General features: G+C 35.0%; 1 protein-coding gene across 1 annotated transcript; it reads right to left on the bottom strand.

The window, feature by feature from the left end:
- Window positions 1-8332: 8332 nt before the first annotated feature.
- Fgf5 (fibroblast growth factor 5) lies at window positions 8333-27294 on the bottom strand. The gene is made up of 3 exons (XM_076864932.2): window positions 26931-27294; window positions 19234-19337; window positions 8333-8680 (listed from the first exon to the last, which is right to left on the bottom strand). Exons 1-3 carry the CDS (start codon window positions 27292-27294, stop codon window positions 8333-8335), a joined length of 816 nt encoding a protein of 271 aa, XP_076721047.1.
- Window positions 27295-27772: the final 478 nt, after the last annotated feature.

The following is a 27772-nucleotide window of genomic DNA, read 5'->3' as shown; positions in this document are numbered from 1 at the left end:
CAATGACATGTTTTAAAGAGTTAAGAAGAAAGGGGTCACTTGGAGCCCTTTTGAAAGCTTTTGGAAACTCTGAGAATCTCCTTCCTAAAGGGAAGAAGACATTCAGCACTGCCTGGTGAGAAGTACAAGAGGCCTCTATTTTCTCTTACCCTGCAACCTCACCTCTTATGAATGTTTCCTTGCATTAACCCTTGAGTGAGTCACGCTGATGCTTGATGATAATCCTCTGGTGGACATGCTTCTCTTTCCAGAATGAGTGTTGACATGAAGTAGGCTCCAGATTCCCTAAAGCCAGACCAGTGATCCCGAATTTTAACCACACTAGATCCTGCCCGCACATCCTGCCTCTGGCTCTACACCCACCTTTACGCCCACAGCCTGAAGCTGTGACCACAGAGGCAGACACTTGCAGGGTGGTCCTCTGAGCACACCCTCAGGGAAAGAGACGTGAAATATTTATTGACTGTAGGCCAAAGTTACAGGAACTCTAACACCCAAGGTAGACACAGCAACATTTGCCAGCCCCTCAAACGTCCTGGGGGAGGTTGCTTTGCACTAATCCTACCAGTCCAAAGAGCAGCAGCTGTTCTCAAAGGGAGTCTGATATCTAATCCTTTGTTTAAGACCAACACTGGGAAGTGATGTTTTATTAAAAAAAAAATGTGCTAAATTGTTAACAATTTTCTTGCTTTCAGCAATCAGGTAGAAAAAGAGCTGGAAAGTTAAGTCAAGACACAGGGCCACATTCATGCCTTGATTTTTTTAAATTCACTGTTTCTATGCTATAGGCATCCTTGTTTTGGAAAATAAATCAGAGTCTGAAAAGCACAGGTCAGTTTTTCCAGTTTCTGAGAAATCCTATGGTCATTGATTTACCATTTCTAGCTATCAGGTCAATGTTGTTTATAACAGATGGTTTGAGATCTTCTTCAAAAACCCACATACTATTTTCCTATACTCTGATGGATCCTTAGTTATCTTTAAATGAACACAGGGGAAAAAATCTTGAACACTTGACAACACCCTGTATGTCAATAAGCATGGAAAACATACTATAAATTCCCAAAGGGAGCACCAAAGGAATTTGTGAATTAGTACCAATATATGTAAAGTAACCTACAACATAATTTTTGGGTCTATTATGGTAAACAGTGTCCTAATATATTAAATTTCTTTGACAAGAATAAGTGTCATTTTGACCTACTGAGAACTGGATATAACATTCAATGATATGATTCAGTGGTTTGATAACATAAGCAAGATTATAAATTTCTCTCAAAACAGATATGATAGCAAGGTGTAGAAACACATATCCCAGGAGGTTGAGGAAGAGGATCTCAAGTTTGAGGCATGTTTGTGCAACTTAGTGAGACGCTATCTCAAAACAGAATTAAAAAGGCTGGAGATGTAGCTCAGTGGTAAAGCACTTGCATAGCATGCATGAAGCCCTGGGTTCAATTCCCAGGACTGAGGGTAGTGTGTGTGTGTAGAGGGTGGTATTATATTTAATTCTAATCCCAGAACCCTAGCACAATGCCAGGCATAAGGAGCTAAATGAACTGAATATGTTTATTAGAAATGTATTAGTAGTTTTTGTCATGTATTACTAGTGACTAAGAAATCATTATTCTTTTAGTTTAAGTTGACTCCTTGGGACCTCAGAGTTTTGCTAGACCCAGTTGATTTCACATCATTAAACATTAGACTCCTTGGACTAATAGATAAATCTTGTTTTCTGTGCACTGCACCAGCAAGGTGGGATGTATGTATTTCTCTCATTTGCTCTCTTGCTCTCCAGACAGGAAAGGCCAAGAATCCTAGACAACATAATTTCTAAGGTGGAAACAAACGATCTCAGACTGACCCAATTTTATACACAGCAATACAACTAATGTCAGAACTTAAATGAGCACGACTTTCCCTCCTAATCATCTTTTGCAGGAAATCCAGGCCTCAGAAGGATTTTATAATAGTCATTGTGATAACTATTGTTCTTTCACTATTTGAACAGAAAACATGCTCTCAGCCCTTTTTAATGCATCTTTTATGCAAAAAAAAAAAAAAAAAGGAAAAAATAAAAGGAAAAGAATTGACTGAGAGCCTGCTACTTTTACGCTTCTTTTCCAAAATTTAAACTCATTTTCTCACATGCTGTATTAGGATGGGGACTGCTATAGTAGTCATTGTATATTCTCCTTATACATTTAATATGCTAATTTACAGATACACATACTCTCAGGGGCCTTCTACTGAGGCAAATGTAGGACAACTAGCAAACTTTTAGAAATGTAAATATATAACTTGGGTCAGAGTATAGAAACAGGCTATGGAATGCACACATCCTACAAAGACGGCCCTATCATAAAATGAAGTACTGCTGTTGGAAGCACAGCCATAATTGCTCTCTGGAGAGTAAAAGACATTGTGTTGCCTCCTCAGCAGAAATTTACCTCCCCATATGAAAATCTGATAAATTTTCCAGTTTCCCACAGAGGGAATGACAGAGAATTTAATGAGAAACACATTGGAACGGGACCTGTCACAGTGTGATTATGCATTCACTAATCTCTCTGTAGGGTACAGAAAAAGTCCATCTTCCCTGAGAGAGTTTATCTGAGAAAAGGGAAAAAAACACATCTAGAAATAAATTACCAAAAAGAAATGTCTTCACTCTCCCACTGACACCTACTGACATCCCACTGGACTACTTGTTTGGCCTACAAATAGCAAAACCATAAGAATTTGCATAGTAACCTAGTTTTATGATTGCCAATGAAATCTGAGTATTGTAAGATGACTAATTTACTGATACATAAACGCAGCTTGCAAGTGTCTCATATTTTTTGGTTTGAACTCAGAATTTGTGTTTAAGAAATCCAAGTATAATGAGAGGGGTAGTGGATATTCTTATGGTAGGAGCTATCTCATGCCTAACGTGAAATTCTCTTCATGTCATCCATCATATTCATCAAATAAATCTTATTCAGCAGTTATATCCATCCTAAAAGCATTTGTGAGCAACTGAAGTACACCAGGGACATAGAAATTGTTCTATGAACAAGTGGAATATCCAATAGCCTCTAGAAAATGTTTAAATCAGAGGGAAACATAATTCAAAAGGGCTATCAATTAAGAGCATGGGTAATCCTGATATTAGGTTGGGCAAACTGCAATTTTAAAGCAGATATACTCCCTCCAGAAATTCAAAATATGAGAGTACACTAATGTAAACATTATAAAGAACATATTGAGCAAGTATCAAGCAAATAAAAGATGCCTCACTAGTTGTGTGCCTTGTACCTGGCAGAGTCTTAAAAAAAAAAACTTTCGAAGCCAGGTGCAGTGACACATGCCTGCAATCCTAGTGGCTCACGGGGCTGAGACAGGAGGATGTCCAGTTCAAAGCTAGCCTCAGCAACTGCAAGGTCCAAAGCAACTCAGTGAGACCCTGTCTCTAAATAAAATATAAAATAGGGCTGGGGATGTGGCTCACTGGTTGAGTGCTCCTGAGTTCAATTCCTGGTACCCCCCTTTACCCTCCCCCCCAAAAAAAAGATAAAAAACTTTTCTGAATTATTGGGAATGTAAGAGAAAGGCAATAGAAAGTTGTGTCATGAACTATCCTTATTTGGAGGAGCGGTATCAAAAAGAAATTTATCATATTTCTTCATAAATTTCTGGAAGGCTTCTAGAATTTTAATCACAAAAAAAAAGGTGTTCAAAAATTAAATGTTAATTAAGGTTTTAGATCTATTTGTTACATGCAATGATACTCTGCTGATCATTCTTTCTGGATTAATTCAAATTTTTGATGTCCTTTATAAAATGCTATGCTCAGGATTGATCTCAATTTTGAAAATCTCTGATCCAGTCTTACACTTACTCAGTTGTCTCTGTGCTGGTGATCAAGTCCGGCACATTGTGCTAAGTAAATGCTCAACCACTGAGTTGTATCCCGGCTCGGATCCTGTTGTCATTCTAACTAAGACAAACATCTTTTAAAATACCTGTATTACTCATTGGAAGTTTATTTCATGTGGTTGTCTGGTTTCATTCTGGACATAGAATATTAGTTTCATCTGGGGAAGAACTTGTCCCTATTTTGGACATTAATAACTGTCAATATATTAAAACTTAATCATTGATGGTAAAGCTGGAAATGATGCTAGAGATCAAATGATAGAGTCCAAAATTAGGGCTAGAGAGTGACTTGTGATATCTATGGCAGAGTCAAGACAGAAAATATATATTAAATTAAAAATATATGAGCCCTTGATTTCTAACTAAGATACATATGCATTTTTTAAACTTTAAATTGCTTAAATGCTGTTTGATGACTCATAGCTCACTTGACTGATCTCATGCTTTGTGTGATTCTTGGTTGTGAAAGGCCTCTACTGACTTTGATGGTTTCTCTCTCCTGAGACTTTCAAACAGAGCAAAGAGTGTGAGGAATAAGGTAACTTTTTTCTCTGTGAATGATTCATCACATGAAAACCTTATTTCAGAAACTGGCCAGTACAACTGAAATAAGTGAGCAATATTCATTTATCTAAAAGTTCCTGTGTTTTAAAACTTGTTTTAAAAAATCATTGACTTAAAAATCAATTTTACATGATAAGAATTTAGATCCTGCAAGTAAATCTTAAAGGAGGTCTATAATTCCATTGATAAGTCATTTTTATTTGCTTCCCATGGCAGCTATGTCTACAGCATTCTTTTTATTATTAAAATTAGCCTATAGACAATTTGTTGCAACTATAAAAATCGTGCCAGAATTTGAGTTTTTGGTCAGTGCCATACTTTCATTTTATTATTAAAGTCATGGCTTTGTCTTTTCCTCCTTTTGAAAGGTAGAAATATTAATGGTGGGCTGGAGATGTGGCTCAAGCGGTAGCGTGCTCACCTGGCATGTGCAGGGCGCTGGGTTCGATCTTCAGCACCACATAAAAATAAAATAAAGATATTGTGTCCACTGAAAACTAAAAAATAAATATTAAAAAATTCTCTCTCTCTCTCTCTTTAAAAAAAAAAGAAAAGAAATATTAATGGTAAGAAAATCATTCAGTTTTGTCTTTTAAAATCAATTTTATGGTAAATTTACCAATGTAATTTATGATGTTTTATAAATGTATTTATAAAATTTATGTATATGTACCTTTATATCCATATACGTTATCTGGCAATAAGTTATGTTTTATAAATATATACATACATAGATAAACATATACATATTTATGTTATATGTTTATTTAACATAGTGTATACATTTATATATTTATTAATATATATTTATATATACACATAGCATGTGGAAATAACTTTGGCCTGTATTCCTTATTAGATCAAACTGCTAGATTACTATAACTAAGCTAAAAGAACTCAGATAATTTTATATATACCATACTCACAAATTATTTTCTTTAGAAGAAAGTAAAGGTAGATTTTGTGAAGTAAAATCCAGTGTTATTACATTGGAAACCTCTGTTTATCTCTATAGATGTTCCTGATAAAGAACATCTTAACTTAAAAATTATATATAATATAATTAATAAATCTGAAATATCAGTCTGAAAATGTTTGTCATCTGTCTTTGAAACAAATTAGGTTCTTAAATATTAGTGTAAAATTCACTGATATTTTTATATTAACATAATGACTAAAACTTTATTTGAGTTTGGTTAGATCTAGTTACTTAAAAATCATCAAAAACCACATAACCAAGAACTTTTAGAAAGTTATGTAAGGCATTATATTTGTATATGCTACCTGTGCATGAGTTCATTTAATTAATTAATTTAGGTGACTTTATGCTTCACTGAGTATTAATTAAATATAATTGCATATGACCAGTAAACTTAAGTGTAATTTATTTTTTTTAAACTTTAGTCTGGCTTTAAATTTTGAAATTAATGAGTCCTCACTTGCATAATATATATTTGGTAGCCTATTTTAACCCTCAGATGCTAATCAAATCAAACAAGGAGGACCAGATAAGCTAATATTTTTTAACTTAGTGTAAACTGTGAGTATCATTTAGCCTTATGCATACATTATTTTAATTTAGTTTGCTGTTAATCATCATTATCATTATCTTTTCCTTGCTCATTTAAACATGTTTACAAGTTTCCTGTTTTACAACCTAAATTCTCCATGCATCCTAAGTAAGAATTTGATATTCAGTGTACAAAATTTAACCACAGAATAAAGTAAACTAGAATAGTATTTATAGCTTTATACTGCATGCCTAAGATGATATGCCACTTGAAAAGCAGTTGGGCATATCTTTATTTGTAAACCATTATTTAACTTAGGGGTATTCTAAAGTCTAAACTAATTAAAACTTTTGTAGCATTTCATTTTCTATTTTAAAAAATCATGCATTAAAACAAGGAGCAAAAAACAGATTGTTGGCTTTATAATAAGTGATTAAAAGTATATGTAAAAGTACATGCATGATGTTTTAATTCATGGGTAGATTTTCATATGCTACATATAATATACACATAAATAAGGAAATCTGTGTGTATGGTACTAAATTCAATATTGGTAAGTTCACTCTATGCACCATAATAAGCTAAACTTTGTTTTAGGAAAATAAGTTTAACATTATTATGATTATGATGTGCATGCTGGGGAACAAACCCAAGGCCTTGTTAACGGTAGGCAAGCAAGCACTCTATCACTGAACTATACCCCCAGTTTTATCAATATTCTGTAAACATACTTCAGTGCACACTACCAACTTTCTATGAACTATTTGGCTCTTATTATGAAAGACATGTTTCTAACCATTAGCTATGCTTTTTTTATTACAACATTTCCAAATGTAAGATGAACATTTGTATTTTATAGAACTCAATAAAAATGATTATCCAAGAAAATAAATTTCATGAGTTATATTTTCTGAGATTTATGTTCAGCATTCAGTATTTGGGTTGAGAATGAAGTGCCACTTCAACTCATCAAATTCCCAGGTTTCCCATATCACAAGATGAGAATAAATATATATTTATATCAGATATATATGTATATATATATATATACACATATAACGTATATGTATCTATATATGTATGTCAGATATATATATAGATAAACATACTATATCTATCTATCTATCTATATGTATCATAAAATTTCCTTGTAAAATGGCAGATCTATTCCCTGGAATGGTTACTTTTAGGATACGAAGCTCAAAGCATGTTTGACTGAATAATAAGAACATTTTTTGACAACCAGACTTGACACGGATAACTATTCAGCGATTCATCTCCTTCAGTTCTCCATCGTTTCCCTCTAAGCGGTTACTCCCTGTGGATCTATACAACAAGCATTGCAGAGGGTCACAGAAGTATTTTTAAGCACTCCGATTTCATAGTGTATGCTTGATGGACAGAATAAAATGTATTCCTTCAGCTGTTCCAGAATGAGGGCAGGGGGTAAGATAACAGGAGAAGCAAAGGCAAGACAGAATTAGATCTCAATAAATGCTACAAATTTAGAGTACTTTTACCTCTAATTCTTTTCCTTACCTACAACTGTTAGTTTCATTAAAATACTCTTATTTTTTTTTTCCTCCTTAATTTCTAACCAGCCGTTAAAGGGGTAGGTTTTCACATAATGTCATAAATTTACACACGCATACACACAAATCCAAGCTGAGCCTTTGATGCTGTGGAAGAGAATTTAAACATTTTAAAACGTCAAACTAAATTTACATTAACTGAGGTATGGCTAAAAAATAAAAAATAAAATAAAAATAGTGCAGTGAATAGAAAATTGCAAAAGAAATCCACGTTACAAATAAGCTATAAACACATTTATAATTCATAAACAGTATTAAAACGATTGCTTATGTCATATTAGTTAAAATAACAAAAGTAAGAAAATATGAACAATGCAGAGGTAATTTAAAAAAACAAAAATAAAAGTTAATAAAATATTTTATCAGCATCAAAATATTCTTTGGAAACCAAAAATAAAAAATGTATCATGTATGTTCTTTCAGGTTGAGCTGTAAAAGTCAGAAAAATACATAGTCCAGGCTATTTGACTTTCTGAAAATGTGGAATTCTAAATATCCCCTAAGTATAAAGCAAAAGGCTTTCTGAACTGAAGTGCTGTGCTCCTCCTAAAAGTACAAGGAATTCCAGTTCCATTCCTATCAAAAAAACGTTTTTGCTTCAAACTGAAACAAATGACCTGACTTTTCATACAGAGTGAGTACAGCCAAAGCTGGGACCGAAGAAGATTTTTCTCCAGAGCTTTGAAGACACCTGTAGAATCTCCTGAGGGAAAAGAATGCTTTCTGGCAAGGCCTAGATCAGAGTTATCCAAAGCGAAACTTGAGTCTGTATTTCACTGTATTGGGACTTTTGCGAGGTGTAGAGAGTGGAACCTTTGGCTTGACAGGGGTAGGTGGCTTTTTCTTTTCAGGAACAGTAACAGTGAAAGAAAGTTCTGGCTGCTCAGACTGCTTGAATCTTGGTAGAAAGTGGGTGGAGATGTGCTGGGGTTTGACCCGAGGACTGCAACCCCGTTTAGCTTTCCCTCGTTTATTCAGGGCCACGTACCACTCCCGCCCGGTCCTTTCAGTTCTGTGGGTTGCCGAAGCATAGGTATTATAGCTGTTTTCTTGAAATCGCTCCCTGAACTTGCAGTCATCTGTAAATTTGGCCTAAATGGGGAAAAAGAAAAAATTTAACTTGCAATATTTTCAGCATGTAATGAAATATGATGTCTCATACCAAAAAAGAAAAACCAAGAATTCTATTGATCCCTCCTCGCTTTCCTACTTTATTCCCTTTTTAAAAACATATTTGCTTCTTTTTAAGTTGCTTTAAAATTCCTGTTTTTATTTACATATTTCTTCTTTATTCATCTTTGTAACTATGATTTCTGTTCACACTGTACTTGGTGACACAATGTTAATATATGTATTCTAATGATAACTTGAACTCTTCATTTAAACATTAAGAACTCCTAATACATTAAAACATTGTTACTATTTAAACAAAACTTTGACATTTATAGTTGATTTTTTTAAAATCATATAGATAAAAATCTGTAGATAGGATTTCCCCCCCTCTAGGTCACCAAGAAAATAAATAGAACTATACTATTAAGAAACAATTGCCTAGTAAAACATAAATTTGTGTTTGGAGAAATGGGGTCAAACTGTTCCTTTGAAACAAGCATCCATTTTCAATGTTATCAGTGTAATTCATGCTGCTGAGAGAGGAGTAGCATATGGCCCTATTAATATTGCATGTGTTAAGAGATCTTTTGGAAAAATATAGCTTTAAACATGTGATACAAGAGAGTGTAGAAAGAAAAACATACTGGAGTCAGTATTAACACCTTAGCCAAATCTTACACACACACACACACACATACAATATCTGACCTTGAAATGTTCACACAATAGTGGAAAAGCAAACAGACAGACATCATCATGGTGCAGCTTAATAAGTGGAATTATGAGTAGAAAGTCTTCAGAGGTTACAATGACAACTTAGAGGAAAGGCATTTAAGAGGGCAGAGGTGAAGAGAAGAGGGCAGAAAGTCTTCCTGGAAAGCTGACATTTGAGCCGAGGTCACGGAGGCAGGTGAAATGAGAAAGAATTTTCCGGGAGCAGGAACAGTATGTTCAAGTGTCACCGTCACAATTTGAATACCTATTAAGCAGTTTGGTGTGACTTCCGTGTGGGAGGAATGAGGGAAAAAACAACAGACAAGGCTGACAAAGTAGATCAATACCAGACCAGAAAGGGCTTGGTTTGCTGAACTAGGGTTGGAAGGAGTATGGTAGGGGAAAGAGTGTGAGCGTGGGGCCAGACATGCTACCAAATACCAATTCTGCCACTGGAGCTCTTAGCCTTAGACCCCTTATCCACAAGCCTTACCCCACAGGGTTACTGTGAAAATAGAAATATTTTAGTAGGAAAGGGATCTTTACCTTTCATCAAACTCAAGAGTCCATAACCTTCAAGGAATTAAGAGTGTGTCTACCAGGCTAAATTCCTACATCTTATGATTCATGGAGCTCCATGGCATAGAATAGTGGGGTTAGAAATACCATATATTCTGTTCCCCATATATAAAAACACTAAAAGCTGTGCATTTCTATTTCAGGCAAGATGTTTTATGCTGGAATAAAACTGTCCTTTGCTCTTGCTTTTTCTAGTAATGTCAAACTTTGCAATACCATAACACCATAACCCAAAAGTCCAGATAATGCAAAGCAACTTACTAGACACACTGTTGAAGTACCCATGGACTTTTGGACTTGTACTGACAATTACAGAAGACAACCTGGATCAAAGCATTTACAACAGCATATTTATCTTATGTACAACACTTCACCAGAGTTATTTACATTTAAGTGCAATACAGCTCCTTATTTCGGGGCTATGAAGCTATATACCTAGGTCTTCTCCAAGTCTTCTGGTAGATCGTCTAGATTTGATCTCCAGTAGGCTAGGAGCAGGTGTGTTAAAAGAACCACCTCAACGTGTGGCATTTCTCTCTTTCTGCCTTACAACACGCTAGCCTATGCCTAGGCCAAGAGTGCAATGATGATGTCATTTAGAAATCATAGTTATTGTTCTCATTTTTTATTTAAAAGATCTTCTTACAAGTTAAATATATATATATATATATATATATATATATCTGTCTATAGCTGCTGCTTAGCTCTTAAAATGGCTCTTCCATTTAATTAGATAATCTTAAAGTTTTATTTTAAAATAAAAATTGTAGCCATCTGGAATATTTCCAGCTCCATAACAGGACAAGCATTTTAGAAAGGCAAAGAGCATTTCATTAAAAAGAGAATAGGGGATAGGCCCATAGCTTAGTGGTTAAAGGGACGGAGGTGGAGAGTTTTTCTTAAAAGATAGCTGTATAACTTTTTTGAATATGTATAGATAATGCATTATATTATGTATTATGTATATATACAACATTATAACTTGACCTGACTTTTACCTCTGTTTTATAAAAATAACAGTAATCGCTTTATCCAATATTGACAGATTTTTAAAGGTATTACATTGTTTAACCTTGTTTATCCTTATGTTAAAGAACATGTAATTTTTTAGTTAATGTGGCTGATGGTCACACACACACACACACACACACACACACACCATCACATATTTTCAAAAAATGTCAATTCCATCTTAAAATGTCTCAGAATAGTGAAAAATTTAGCTACCCCACCCATTAAAATTGCTCTATCTAAAAAATATTCTCCTTTTTCCCTCAAGATTCTTATTTTTAAGTTCTTTCTTAGAAGGAGCCTTTTTAGGAGGAGGCTGGTCAGACTATCAATTTTTCAAGGGTTATCTAATTGTCCCACGGAGTAGAGATATATTCAGAATGCTAAGGACCCACACACTCACAGACCCTCAGCCACCCCAAAGCCTACATGAAAACAAGAGTAAAGCAGTCAGACTGTTTTGGCTTTCTTAATTGGTTTCTAATTTAATGTTTTGTCTGAAAAAGTCTTCTAGCTCTGATGGAACAGAACCATTTGAGAAAACTACTTCAGCTAATTTTTTTTTTTTTTTTTAACCAAGAGATCTAGTTTCTTCTTGAAGGATTGACTGCTCTTGTCAGCATTTGCAGTCTTGCTCCAATAAGATTGTGACCCTCAACAGTACATCTCTGCATGTAATGTCATGCCTGGAGCATCTTTATTGCAAAGAGTCACCAAGAAGCATAGGTCTTAGGTGTAAGTATTAAAATATATACATTTACCATTAGATAATTTTGCGTAATAAAATTTCCTGGCTAGTTCTCATATTTAAATTGTCCTTTGACTTTTATAAATTTCTTTAATAAACCATACACTTTTAAATAATAGAGATGCATTATTTCCATAGAAAAATAAGGATGGCATACAGACTTTTTCTGTAGTTAAGATGTGAAGTAGGGAGGTGATCAAATTTCAAATAAGCTACTGAAACCAGAACTCCCATCATTTCACTGCCCTACTACCATCGGCCACTACAACAAAAACAATCATTAGAATGTTTGTTAAAAAAAGAAAAACTAGCTTTATTTCAAATAAAATTTGAATAAGTTTTAATAATAAATATAATAGATATTTATTAACTATGTAACACCTAAACACTATGGTGGTTTCTATCTTTATAAAGGTATGGTCCTTCCCAGGTTCTTTGATGATTTAAATGATCTGTATTTTGTCTTTAATTTTTCCTTCATCTCTCAAATTACCTTCAACAAGCCATGCTTATAAAATTAAAATAAAATGTTGAAATTAATGAATTTTAGGTAGTTTCTTATTCTCCAAAACAAATAAAACTTGAACACATTAAACTATATTTCCTGGAATAACCAAATTACTTCAAGGTAGGGAAACACACTGCTAAGGGAAACAAGAACTTTTTCATCAGAAGATACTGTCTTTTCCTTTCTTTTTCTTTTTTCTTTTGGTGGTACTAGGGATTGAACCCCCAGGGGTGCTCTACCTACATCTCCAGCCCTTTCTTATTTTTACTTTGATACAGGATCACACTGTTGCTAAGGCTGGCCTCAAACTTGTGATCCTCTGGCCTCCACCTCTGGGATTACAGTCATGTACCACTGTGTCCAAACTAAGAATCACTTTCTTGACTCTACTTATCTCTTCACAGTGAAGAATATATTTTAAACAATTAATGTTTTTTAAAAGTTCAAATTCATTTTAAAGAAAGCAAAATTTAAGATTACCTAGGATATTTCAGAAAAGACTAGTTCTACAAAATTGGAATTAATCAGAGAATCAATTAATCCAAGTAGAAAATCTCTCTAAAACAACATTGTTTTTAAAAAAAACTCCCTAAAGCCTTAACATAGTTTTGTTCCTTAGTAAATACCATGTTCTATGATGATTGAGAATCTTACAATGAATGAATTGAGGCTATGCAAATGCCAAATCTTATTTATGTGCAACTATAGAAGTAAACAGGAAGTATATGAAAGTGGTATGGAGATAGGAGTGAATTTGCATTAATACCTGTATAAATCATAGACTGTGAAGTTTTCTATTTCACTATTTTTTTCTTTTGATTTTCCTCTTTCTCTTGAAAGAACTTATAAAATTAAGAAATAATCAGCTAAATCTAAATAATTAAAGTGTTATGAACTAACATTATTCACCAATTCAAATATTATTATAGAGTGCAATAAAAATGATCATTGTGCTCTAAGCAAAGTTTTCTTGCAGCATGCATTACTAGTTCTGGTTTTTATATTTACATTCATTGCTTCTTGATTTCTATCCCTAACCCCACCAATGAGGTTGCCTTGAACAGGTACCCAAAGCCCACTCCATTTTGTATGGTTTTGCTCTGAGGGTTTTGCACCCTCAGGGCTTCTTTTTACTCTTTACCACCTAAGTCCCACATGGGTCAGTTATAGCCCTATCCTACCATGATATCTCCAGAGCATGGCCATAATTCCTGCTTGACATTAGACATCTACCCATTCTACATCTCAGTTCTTCCTATTAGACAGCCAAAGAAATAAAGACCTGGTTTTAATAACAACCAACATAATAATACAGTGAGGAATACCAACCACAGGATCTTTCTTCTGAACTTCATGAATTACTAAAATTATTAAAGAATCCAGTTCAAAATGCAGATTCTATGAGTTATCGCCAGAGATTATGTTTTAGTAAGTGTGAAGTGAGAGCCTGGGCTTTTATGGTCAACCAGCATCCCAGCTGATTTTGATGCAGGTGAGGTAAGGACCACATTAGGAGAAACATGGTAGAAGATGGGGCCTTTCTTTCTGATGTCTTTAATAGCTCTATAAACCCGGGCTATTGAAGGCTACTGTGTGTCTCACGGCTTACCTATATTACTTACCTCTTCTAATAATTCATGACTATTAAAATACTATTATGTGATTGTCAATCAGAGAAAACAATTCACTTAAGGTCCACATTTATCCAGTGCCAGATTGGGCCTGTGAATTAGGTTTCATCTTTTAATTCCTAGACTAAACCTCTTTCTATAACACTATTCAAAACAAGGTTGTCACCCCAGCTTTTATGGGATCTTATTGGCTCTGAAGTTGTTTCATGTTAAAACAATGAAAAATAACAAGTGTCATTTCCCAAACCATCAGAGAAATATAACACCATCCCTTGCTTTAGGCAAACTTCCTCAGTAAAGTAGGCTCTCTCGCCAGACTTACACAGGGCAAATTTAAAGGAAGCAAAGATATATACACACACACACACACACATACACACACACACGTGTATATATGTATATACCCTGTATATACCCACATTTAGTTGTAGATGGACACAATATCTTTATTTTTTTAGTTTATTTATTTTATGTGTTGCTGAGGATCGAACCCAGTGCCTCATGCATGTGAGACAAGTGTTCTATCACTGAGCTACAGCCCCAGCCCATAGGCAAAGGTCTTGATAAAGCTCATGGTCTTGACTGGAAGAGAGAAGTTTATTAGGTTATTTTTTTAAGGATGAAGATAAGTATTGCTCAAGCCTCCATTTCCCCTTCCAGTGAATGTGCCCAACTTCAGGGGCTGCTGACTCCTCCTCACTCTGCCCCCAGCACAGGAAGTCCAGCCCAGATTCTCATCCTAGCAAGCCAGCTGGCACCCTCTGAAACCAGGAAAGGAGGATGTTCTAGTCCTTGCTCAGGGCTGATCAAGCATACATTCCATGCCTGTTTCGTAAACTCTGCAATTAGCTTTCCTTCCAAACATGATCCCCTAAAACACTGCGAAACAAAAATAATTCCAACACATGCTTCTCTCTGGATCTTTAAAATAAGCTGACATGTTTTCCCCCAATAGACAGTGAGCTATCACACACACTTTACGAAAATGCCAAAGAATACATGATAACCACCTTTCATAGGATTTCATTTTGGCAGGGGCCGGAGGCAGGGGAGAAAAGATGGACACTAAGAATTACAAGATTACGACCCTAGGAAATCCTCACCTTTTAGGAGCAGAAACTTGGGAATTTGCTTTCAAATTAGGTTCCTTGGAAAAAGGAAAACCCAGTAGATAGATAAGGGTTCACTGTATGCATGAAAAATCTAAATACAAGGGGAATAACTTCCATGATAAATAGGACTGAGGTCTTCTCTAAATAACTGACCTCAAAATCCGAAAGAAAGAGACTGAAGATCGTCCACCAGCTGCCAGGAAGATCTGTTTAAACTTTTAAGCCCTGAACACTTGTCCAGCACTACTCTCAGCGTTCTGTATGTATTATCTCATTTCACTTAATCATCCCATAGATTGCTACTGTAATTTTCCTACCATTATTGGTTGATAAAGCCAACATTAGAAAGAATAAGCACAAGGACACAGTAAGGCAGTGGAGCAGCGTTCAGCCTTGGTGATCTAACCACATTCTCAGAAGAATCTAGAAAGACTCTCTAAGGGGTCTTTCAGTAAATATCCCAAACCTGAGGGAGAGCAGAAACAGACAGAGAATGACACTCAGACTCAGAAAGTGCCTCAGCATAGGAAAGTGTTGAGACAAACAGCAGAGGCCACAGCCATGGCTCTGACTAACCCTCATGGCTCTCTGGGAAGCAATTACCTCCTCCTACTCGCCATGATTCCTGACACATTTTGACAAGGTGAAGACCATACACCTTCATCCTGTAAAGAAAATGTTGAAAAAACCTGCATGGTAGGAATTTGACTGTGTTGTATATTTAGAGTAAACCAAAAGTTTTAAGGAAAGTTAGATGTGAATGAGAGACTCGAAAGAGCAGCAAGCCCAGCGTGTTTACACAACTAAAGTTCAAATGAAATTTCTCTTACAGAATTTAAAAACTCAGCATAAAAATGAAATCCGCATCCATGTTGCTTAAATCTACTCACTCTGGGCTACTTCAGTTGGACATCTTTGGGTCCACTGATGATAGATGAAGCACTTACTAAAAGATTTCTGTGGACAAAACTGATCTTTTCTGTTTTGAAAGTTCAAACTGAGAGGGTTCCCCTAAGCCACACATCATCACATTGGATAACCGACATCTGTAAAAGTCTCTGTGGCAGACACATCTCTTCCTCTTTGGAAGAGAGATGTAAAGGGGGGCAGAGATGGAGGGGAGTCAGTACAATAAAAGTGTTTGGAATCAGAAAGAGAGAGAGCTAGAAGGAAATGTGCAACTTTACATATCCAAAAATTATTCACTTGTTTAGTATTTTAAAAATACTATAAATATTCCAAGGATATGCCATAGTATTCATTTGTTATAGGTTATGTGAAAATATTATTAAGCCATGCACTTACTAATCCTTGTAAATACATGAAAACAATGCAATTGGTTCCAAAATGTAATGTCTTATTTCAAGCTAACTTTTATATTCCAAGCACTACAGTGTTTAAAAAGAGACAGAACATTGTAAGAGGATATAGTTCTGGTTCAATAACTTGTTAACTGTGTGACCTTAGGAAAATAATTTAACATCTCAGGTTCTTTCCTCACCTCATTATCTAATGAGATAATGTGAGTGAAAGAGCTTTTACAGGACTCTGAAAGTCCATTATCCCTGCCTGGTAACTAATTTTTAATACTCTGATTGTTACTATAAAAACCAAGTTGAAAACCTACAACTATCCATGAATATTTCCCAGTGCAGTGGGGGACTACATTCCCCAGGATTAAATGAATATTTTACATTTCTACACTTACTCTCTACATTTACTTTGTGGATAGAAATTTAAAGGTAACTCTTAAAATACTTCTGCACAATTATTAGTTTAAAGTAACTCACAAATTATACTTCTAATCCTAAAAGTATGAGTTCTTGGCCTTTAGGATGATAATGTGATTTTATAAAAATCAAAACTCCATCAAATAATCATATTTAAGTTTTGAAAACAATTTTTAAAACATGTTTACCTAGAAGCTGAAAACAGGAAAGCTGGGCATAAAAGTGATAATTGCTAGGATTAATGCTATTTCTGAATTCAACTTCTTTAAAAATAAATCACTTTATAATTTAATTAGGTTTCCATATAGAGAGAAAGTGCTAATAAAAGCTCAGATAAGAGAAAGTGGAATTGAACAACTGGTTTAAAAAGAATCCACATAATCACAGGGCTTAATTTTTTTATCTACAATTCAGCTCAAAGTCATCAGAATGACTTTTATATCAAAGAGCTTCAGTGAGTGACAAGAGCAAGACTTGCTTTGTACTGTTTAAAAGTCATTATTCCATGAAATAACTTTAGCCTGCCAAGATGAAAAAGAATAACAGATGCTGTTTTTGCATTATCTGCATTATTTCCACCAGTCATCCTTAGACATTTGGGTCAAATTTCTAGAAATTTGTTACTTGCATTTGACAGAGGAATCATGTATCCTAACCTCTCAGTTTGACCTTTCTAATTGGCATCCATTTATAATACTTTGCTTTCTGTGGCAATTATCCTTAAGCTGGTCCAAGTTGAATCTATTTTTTGCATGTATAAATGTGCATAAATCAGAATATTTTCAAAGTTAAAATTTTCATGCATAACCAACAAACCAATGAGAGAAAATTTCCTTATGTACATCATATATTATTCTGATGCTTAGATTTTGAAAGTGTTTCAATCTTTTACAACCTTAAAGTAGTCTGGGGAGAAGTTACTCTGTCCTGAGGCATTTAATCATTATTTTCAAAATCTGTATGTGGATTTTTAAAAATCAAATGTTATTTTTTAATAAAATGAAATGTTTGTCTTTTTCCACAGTAATGCAGAATTTTGTCCCTTAAATACATAAATAAAAAAAATCAAAGATTTTTAATTGCTCCATCAGAACAATTATTTTATAAATACTATATTATAGCTTGCTAGAGCATCATAATGAGTTCAGAATATGAAATGGGTAAATAATTTTATAATTCTTGCAATGGATTATTAAAAAGTTTGAAACAAAGGGGTTTTCTATATATCTTAATAAGCTAAGATTTTAGTAGTTTATTATATTTATACTACTTTTAGTTTATTACATATACTAATAGGTAGTGTTTATTCAACACAATAATACCAATATACAAACACTGTTCTAAGTACTTTATATGTATTATCTCATTTAATCCTGAAGTGACTATAGAAATTGCTCCAACTCTAGAGAATCCTTCAAAATTATTAATAAATCACCTTTATCTAAAGGAAAGAAAAATTATAAAGGTCTTACACATTTAACAAAGTGCAAGTCTAAAAAGTCTACATAAAATAAAAATAATAAATAGTAATTTTCAATTAGCTGCATTCAACTAAAAGTTCCATACACTTTGAAAATAGGAAAGGTAATATTTCAACAATTCATTTATTAAGAATTAAAAAGAATATGAGCTAAAGAACTAATTTCAAAGAATAATTTTTTAAATTATTTAATGTGAAGAAAGTTATTATACCACAGAGAAAACATAAATCATTTTTAAGTGCCATGTATACATAGTAATATAAATAAACAGAATCAGAGTGGGAAAGCTAAGCTACATGTATTTTATTACCTTTAAAATGTTTTAATATTTCCCATGTGAAGGGTGTTTTAATAACAAAGCAAAAAAATAAATAATTTATAAATTGATGCCAAACCTTGTAAGTGATGTGAAGCAATTTTTAAAGTGCAAAATTAGTCTTTATAGCATTAAGAAGTCGTTATATTTGATGTGACAAAATACAAGGGAAAAACTCCTCAAATTCATCAAATAAAAAATTTCCATGGTAGTTTAAAGACTTCTTATTACCAGTTTCTTCCCTTCTTACTTGTTAATATGAAAATATGTTATGCTACTTAGATTTGATTTTTTAACATTGTAAATAGTTTGTAAAATTAAACAAGAAATTCATTTACTGAACATCCACCATCTCCACAAACATGAAAATTTTAAATGTTATGCAGTATTGTAATACTACTCCACATTTGGGCCCTTCTAAGAAATAAAAAAATGGCAACCACTTTGAAAAAGTTATTTCCAAATACATTCACCTTGAAAACTTTTTTATAGACTCTAATACCTTTTCAAGTCAATAAAATAGTAAATGATTAGAGACCCACATAGAATTCTCTTGGTTTTATGTACATATAATTTTACCAAAAACAAATTCTCTAAGCAAGGCATTTGTCTTTTCTACCAATTTGGAAGATCAATTGATTCTTTGTTACAAATGTAAAATTTCCATAACACCTTGAACAAGTATAAAGTGGTTCTACTTACACTTGCATGGAGTTTTCCTTTTTTTGACATCGCTAAAAATTTGTTGCTGAAAACTCCTCGTATTCCTACAATCCCCTGAGACACAGCAAATATTTCCAAAATACCTAGGATGACAGAAATCCCAAAATAAAACACAGACTCTTCTATATATCATTGCGAAGAATTAAATTTCTACATAGATTCTTGCCATTCTTTATTACTGCTGTTAAAAAAAAGAATTTACATTCTTATTTTTGTGACATTCACTTTGTTGATGATGCTAGTTTATGATTATCATGCACCAATAAAAATATGGAAAAAACAGCTATCATTCAAGTATTCGTTTAAAATAATTAATTTCAAGATTCAAAAAATCTGATTTTGCATCATCAGTAATCCTTTTTTTTTTTTTCAAATGCAAACTGCTTTTAGTAGACTACATTTGCCAATAGAATCTTTCAGGTTCTAAAAGAATCAGAAAGGCACGTTTGGTAAATATTTTAAAAAAATAATTCCCATCCATTATTTTTCCATCAAAGATAACATGCTATTTTTAACATTAAAGTCATAAAGTGCTCTCAAAATTAATATAAACTATTGGAAAGCCTGGAAAACAATATTTATAAAAAATAAATCCTTCTTCTCTGATCATCACAATTTGAGTGTAAATAAATATATACAGTATTCAAGTATGTAGCAAGTAGCTCATTTAAAGACTACACATAACAAGATACTGAAAACGTTATGAATAACATTGGCTTAACCCATGTTTTATGGACTATGTTTTTAAACATCTTGTACTTGAATCATTTCCTGAAAAAAAATTAATGAGGTATTTTATTACATTATTATTTATATTTTGTATTTCATATCTAGCATTATCAAGTCAATGTCACTCTCTCTGCTACAATACTTCGTAAGTCCACAACTCACTGAGTCAAAAGAATTGCTCATCACAGTTCACAAGAATATTTTTAAAAGATGAAACCTATAATCTGCATACAATTGAAAAGGCTACCTGTTTATCATAAACTCACATATAATGTATTACAGAGATGAGAAAAACATAATGTTTTTGTTGGTTACCTACATCAAATTGCAGAGAAACAAAAAAGACTGAAATGATGTAGTCCACTAGAGCTAGAAAAAGATCTATCCTAGAGAAGAACAAAGGAAAAGAAAAAAAGAATGAAACAGGGAAGAAGAGAGGAAACAACACCTCAACACTCCAGTCTGTACTGTTCCAAGCATACATATTTATTTAGGATAACCATAAAACTCTGCTCAGTAGAAAAGTTTACCTGATTTCTTGCAACAGCAGTCTTTCTCTGGAGTATTTGAAGTACATGTAAAATTATTGAATTTATAAGAAGGAAAATAAGCACATTCATACGAAAAAAAAATTATTGAGCAATTACATTGCACATTGCAAGCTGAGCACTTCTAATTGTAACAAATACTGCTGCTTATATTCAATTTGGTTTCTTTAAAATATTTGATTAGAAAGCTCATCAGGAAAAGGGAATACCTGAAAAACTATTTTTATTATAAACATTTTTAGACCAAAGGAAATAAAACACAGCTCAGAAAAACTGAAGCTGCTGATGTCTTAGTGTTTCTTTTAATATATACAAATAGAAAAACACAAAACTGTTTTGAAGAAAGTACTTTTGCTTTTAGAAAGAAACCATTAAAGAAACTTTTTTTCCCATACATCCTTTCCTTCAAAATGTTTTCATCTATTTATAATAGATTTTTCTATAAAAATTACTGGACTGAACTATATACTCAAAGGTTTAGAAACATTGTCATTTTATCGAATAGTGCAAAGCACACAAAATGCTTGATAAAGGTAAATACACTATGTGGATAGCAGTATACATAAATAGATACACTGCTTTAGTAAACATGTAGTGCAAAAGTAGTATGTTTAACTTTACAGAGTTAAATTACAGAGATGCAATATATTTTAATAATATTATTACTAAAATGTAACTGAAACATCTGCTATAAAGTTTTATTTCTATCAGAATTACAGAATGATATTAAAGACATCATTAATGCATTTAGTTATTGTTGGGAACCTGCTTGTGAGTACTATGCTCAAATAATACAAGAAAGGGAAAACATGAGAAATCAAATATGTAGAGTGATAAATACAAAAGAGGCAATTTGGAATTGCTAGAGAAAGAGACTTGGCTGTGTTTCTCCCAATTTACTCAAGGTTTTGGAGTGTTAGATGTTCTTGATTCCATTTTCTGTGACATTACCTGGTTTGTTAAATGCAAACTGATTGTATATTAATAAAAAATGTGTCTTAGTATTAAAGATAAAATTTTCAGTACAATATGAGTTTGAAGCCTAACTTTAAAGATGTTGAGATAAAAGAACTTTATAAATATTTACGAATAAAAATACTACTGCTTTGCCTAAGTAAACTATTGCTTTCTGACAGCTAGTATACTCTATTATTTAAGAAAGACCCATTTTGACTAATTTAACTTATATCTCAACACAGAATACATTCTGTATGCATTTTATGCACATTTTGCATTGCAATGAATTTTAAATATGGGGAAGATAAAACAATATTTGTGAAAGTTATTATTTTATCACATATCGCACAGTTTATTTTCTTACAAAATGAAGTGTTAGGTAAGAATGGAAAGATTTTATGATTTTAAGAAAATTATATTTAGGGGTGAGGGCTGTGGCTCAATGGTAGAGCGCTTGCCTCATATGTGTGAGGCACTGGGTTCAATCCTCAGCACCACATAAAAATAAATAAATAAAATAAAGATATTGTGTCTATCTACAACTAAAATGATATTTTAAGAAAAGAAAATTATATTTTCACCTTCACATATACCATTCTATTCAATATAATGAAGAAAGGAAAGAGAAAAGATGAAATTAGATGAAAGAATTATTTTTCAAACAGGCAACTTCGGTTTTGACCTTTTAAATTTCAGTGTAATTAAGGACTAACGTTGGGGACATGTTAAGATTATAATTTCCACATTAATGTCAGCAGTGAGTTTACAATGCCTTATTTTCTTGAATACTGGAGCAAATTCTACAGGCATCACATACACCTTAAATTCTTGCTCCCCTACCCCAAGAGGTCACAGGCCTATTTTATCTATTTTACTATGCCAAATCTCAGTAACTTACTAAAGAATTCTACATATTTTATAGCCATCTGCATTAAATCACATGTAGGTAAATCCCAGGAAACATTTCTCTAACATTGACCTTTTTTAAAGATATTTCAGTGGTTTCCAGACCCTTGTCATTAGGAGTTTGTGATCATAAATTTGATGGAAACTTATGGATGCCAAAACTTTATCCTTATACAAAATTGTGGGAAACAAAGCTTGTGTCACAGATCATAGATAGTCAATGAGTGTCTGCTACATTGAATTGTCTTTTTTGACCACTGGCTACCTCTCTTTTTCTTTTGATAGAACTCCTTTTGTGCTTATGGAGGGACACATGTTTTAGTACTCACTCTTCTGTTATTGTAGCCCACTCCCATGGTGTGGGGAGATGCTCAATATAAATTAACTCACATTAAAGTACTAGTAGATGGTGTGTTATTTTTCTACTATGATGTTCCTATTTAAGTGTATTAAAAGAAGAGAGCAATGCTTAAAAGAAGGAAGTAGTCTCTCTTGGTAGAATTTCATGGTTGACATCCAGGTTGAAGGAAGCAAGAATTTCTTGGTATCTCTCAGATGATGCTCACAGTTTAATCCACTTACTTACAGGGATAGTTATTCCTAAAGAAGTAAGTTTACTTCAATAAGAAAACATCTATCTAGATTTTTTAACTTAGTCCTCTATAGATTTTTAAATATAATAGTGCTCTATTGAGCAGATACAAGTGTTATAGAGTTGAGGAATAAAATACAGAAAAACTCAGGTATCTCATCCCATGTATTCAGAAGCTTTCAACAACCCATCAGAAAATTCCCAAGGAAAAATATTTAAAACTGAAGTTTCTCTACTTGTATCCTTACAGCAACAGATATTTTGTGCAAAGTTATCAATGTGAATCTTGAAATATTCAATTTAGTAGTCTTTATTGATTAAATTTGTAACAAAATCTCTACTTGAGTTTTTCTGCACAGATAATACAGATTCTGGTTTATCTAGGCTTGACTGACCACGTAGTTTGTATGACTCTACATAACCCCAAAATTGATAGTAAATTCAGATTTTTTTAAAAGTCAGTAAAATTGAGGGTTCAATTAGTCAAAATATGTGATTATAATTTTCATATTTTATGTGATTGCTTTGGTTTTGTGTGGCTACAGCCTTAAACATTTCCTTCCTGTATTGATTTCTAATTCTTCAGTGACCTAAGAGAAGTCAACAGAAGCACTGTATTAAAACTAAATTTGAAAACATATAAATTAAAGGAAACCTTGCATTTCTGTGTAATGGTTACATCTTATCATTTGTCTTCTCTTGTCTTTCTTCATCTTTTCCCATTATTTCCTTATAATAATGTTTCTATACAGTAAGTTTGATTCCACTTCCTGTCTTCAAAACTTGGAATTACCATCGTATAAGAGAAACTAAGACTGTATTGATTGATACACCTAAACTAAAGAAATTATGTTTCAAAATCTATGACCACAGTGTGCTTCTGATAGTTAAACTAGGAAATATTCACAATTTGCAAAAGTATTCATTATCAAATGAAAATTGTGAAACATATGTTCCATCTAACAAATCTTATTATATTTAAAAGAATCAGTTAAATGAAGTTTCATGTTAAAACTTTGTCTTTTTTCTGAAGTAATTGGTTTATAGCAAAAAGAATATGTTTTTCTGTCACTGCCAACTCACAGACAATAGAATTAGATGATAAAGAAAAGTGATGTACCCCATATGCCCTTGACCCAGCTTAGTCTCTCTTATGAGACTTAGACAAATATTTCTTCCTATGTTCTAAACAATAGTTCAGGACCAACCACCTGAGTTTACATAAATATCAGGAAACCACTAAGTGCTGCCTTCAAAGAGGTAAATGATCAACAGCAGTTAGCAAGATGCTGTTTCTCTTTCACAGCTATGTAAGGGCAGAGACCCACTTTAAATTTCCAAATTACTTGCCATTCTACAAAACATGAGACATCCTATATACATTCTTAATTGAACAATGGTAGCAAATTTTACAAAGTAGGATTAATATTCCTGCCATGACAAAGCAGCCAATCACTAGGACATGAATGTATAAGTTGTGCTTTCCTCTGTGAGAAGAATCTATGGAAGGCAAAACAAAACAATAATAACAAAACTGCACAAAAGTAACCAAAATATCCTGCTTAGTGAGGTAGGCATACTATATTGGGTGCATAAATGAATGAATAAGTGAATGAAACTAAGTCATATGAAAGACATAGACTAAAACTCTGAAAGACTGTTTAAAACTGGCATAAATTAGGAATTGTTATCTTAAGTTTTATTTAGGCACTGTTTAGAAAACATTCCTGCTCTTTTGTAGGTAACTTTTGACATGGATTTTAAAATGAATTATACCTTGGAAATTACAGGTAGTGGTAATTTCTTTACCTTTGTTGATCTGTTCTCATTTCCCTTCCCACAACTTTCCTCTACTAGCAAGGCCTAAACTGCAAAAAATCTTTGACTCCTATCTTGTCTCTGAGGAGAACAGGGTGATTATCTAGGGAATGAATGTTACTCTCAGAGATCCCTAGCACACCAAAATCCACCCTAGACACATTTTTTTTAAGCTCCCTGGGCTCCAACTTATTGCTTACTGCCTGTTAATTTGGGGAGTAGGGGGTCTTCCCTTGAGCACATAAAGATTATCCTGTTGGTGCTGATTTTCTGGATAACCTGAAAGAAGAATAGAATAGAGAATGTTTTCCTGTTTAAAAATAAATAAATAAATAAGATGAGGAAAGATTGCTGGAAGTGGAGAATAAGCTCTGAAGTCTGATGAAACAGAGTCAAATTGGACCAAATGAGAAGGATAAATAAAAATACTAAAACAGGTATAACTCTGGCTGTCCCTGAAATTTCAGAAAATTTGCCTTCACCCCAACAGACGGTACCCTTTATCGCCAAAAGTGGGAGTTATCTGATCAGAGTAAAATGAACTCTAAAATATGAACATAGGCTCCTCTGAGAAGCGTGCTGGATTCCCTGGGGTGTGTGGACAGAGCCCTCTGGACTAGGTGCTCCAGACATCTCACCACGTGCGCTGCAGTCAGCTGGAGTCCACTCCAAAAGATTAAAGAGGCCCAGGAGTTAAGCGTGGAATCGCTCCTGTCCTGGAGTAAACCTCCAGGTTTTACACCCGGCCCTCTAAAACCCACCGGAGGAGGCTTTTCAACCAGCCACCCGCTGATATGTGCACTTCCAATCCTGCTACCCAGGCCCCTGCCAGATTGTCAGCCCGGTAGTAAAGCCTGCGCTCATCCAGAGCCTGAGGAGTCTACTGGCCTGTGGGGTCTTAGGTCTGAGGCAGAACAAGTCAGATACACCTGAGAGTAACCGACTGACTCCAAGGCCATGTTTCTAGGCAGCGCTATCTCCTGGTCACTTGGCTCTTCCTGGATATCTCAGAGGCCACGGTAATGGATTTTTCTGCTGAACAAACCCCCTCTGGAAAAGCGATTGGAACCTACCATGGAAAAGCCTCCCAGAGGATTGCTCTAATCCACAGCCCCAAATCACCTCTTCTCTTAGTTACCTAGAAGCGGGGAGGGGAATACCTGGAGTGGCTATGATGGTCTGGAAACTCAGATGGAGTGGAAGGGAAGAATAGATAAGAAAGAAGGAAGAAAGAGAATGCTAATGAAAAAACCTCATAAAGAAAATTAAGAACTTGATTTTTTTTTAAAAAAAAATCCTGCACAATTTGTACCCACAACAAATGGAACCTCTCTGTTTCTTTTAAAATACTTTCCCTTAATTGTCCTTCAAGACCAAGGATGTCCGCACTTCTAAAGAGATATTGTCATGGTCCCAAGACACGAAACTGTTAAACATCACTGGAGTTAATACATGCAATGTCCATCACATCTCCCTCTCCAAACGTGTCCAGTTTTCCAGATAGCCGCCTTCTTCAGGCAAAATCTCTGCCCTCCCCCTGCCTCTTTCCATATATATTTCTATGCACATATACAGGCACCTATGTATATACATATGGGCAATATAAACATATACTATATTAATTAGAAATTTATGGTTATGGTTGGAGAAGGGAAGTATTTGAGATTTGATTCCTGTAAAAAAAATTACCTTCAGCTATGTACAGGGAAAAGCAATGCACTTTGATGCCTAATGAAAAAATACCAACATAGTTCATAAGCAGAAAGTAAAGAGAAATTGAACACGGAAAAAGTAAGAAATTTGGGGGGATTTTATGAAGGCATGGCCGGAGGATCATCTTGGGGGCCCAGCATCCTGGAAACAAGGTGCCTGTCTGGGCACCCGTCTCTGGGTAACCTTCACCTCAGGAATCGCGATTCCTCATGCCCAGACCAGGAGAGGAGTGCGTATGAATGTGCCTTGTAGATGCACGTACACCCAACCCGCCCGGCTGTTCTCAGGACCAGCTGAGTACCAGGAGATGAGGCTCCAGAAGGTGCTCCCGCGGCCCAAAGAATACTGGTTGTCCCTCTGGAACCTCCCATAGCCCGCCTAGGACATGTGCTGTAGGCGATCAAGCAACTTACTTAACATATTGGCTTCGTGGGAGCCATTGACTTTGCCATCCGGGTAGATCTGCAGATGAAAACCGATGCCCACTCTGCAGTAGAGACTGCCAGTCCGGCGCCCCGAGGGGCTCCACTGGAAACTGCTCTGCTCCAAGCCGCTTCCTTGGTTGCCCAGAGAAGCCGCGGGGGAGGAAGAAGAGGCAGGAAAAGACCTGGAAGACGTCGTGCCACTACTGCTCTGGCGGCTGCCGGAGTCTCCCGGGTTCCTATCAGTGGCAGCGGGTCCGGATTGCCCTTTGGGGGCAAGATGCTTCTCCCCGTGAGCCCAAGCGCTGAGGATCAGGTGGCTGAGGAAGAGGAGGAAGAGGAAGGACAAGCTCATTCTTCCAGTCGCGGGGGTCCTAAGTGCATCTTGTTGGGCTGCTCCTGGGCTCTGTAGCCCCCGCGCGGCTGCGTGCCTCTGGCGCTGCCCCCCTCGCCGCACGGGGTGGACATAGCCTCGGGGAAGAGAGAGGGAGAGTGGGGGAGAGAGAGAGGCCACCGGAGCGGATCTCGGCGCTGGCACCGGGATATTTATAACGCCAGTGATCTCACTGCTCTGTGCACGCCTGCGAAGCTTCCCCTCACCCGCCGCTTTGTGTACTCACTGGCCGGTGCGGGGAGGGAGCCTAGCCGTCCCGGGGGCGGGGGGTTGAAGGAGGGAGGAGATGGGAGAGAGGAGTGGGAGGAGAAGCCGGCCTGAGAGAAGCTGCACCCCGGACGCTGGGTGCGCCCACACCAGGGCCGAGAACCCCAGCAGTTCTCACGCGCCTCACAGCCCCCCCCCCCCCCCGCAACCGGGACCAACGCCGCGCAGGATT

This window comes from Callospermophilus lateralis, chromosome 8, assembly GCF_048772815.1.
Source record: "Callospermophilus lateralis isolate mCalLat2 chromosome 8, mCalLat2.hap1, whole genome shotgun sequence".
In the NCBI taxonomy this organism is placed as follows: domain Eukaryota; kingdom Metazoa; phylum Chordata; class Mammalia; order Rodentia; family Sciuridae; genus Callospermophilus; species Callospermophilus lateralis.
This window is presented reverse-complemented; position numbering and strand designations above follow the sequence as displayed.

What these genes read in the sequence shown, in the direction of transcription:
- Fgf5 (XM_076864932.2), bottom strand. Translation starts at nt 27,294, where the DNA reads ATGAGCTTGTCCTTCCTCTTCCTCCTCTTCCTCAGCCACCTGATCCTC. An exon ending in CCACGAAGCCAATATGTTAA is followed by an intron (nt 19,338 to 26,930) that starts GTAAGTTGCTTG and finishes CTGTCATCCTAG; the next exon opens with GTATTTTGGAAATATTTGCT. An exon ending in AAGGAAAACTCCATGCAAGT is followed by an intron (nt 8,681 to 19,233) that starts GTAAGTAGAACC and finishes TTCCCCATTTAG; the next exon opens with GCCAAATTTACAGATGACTG.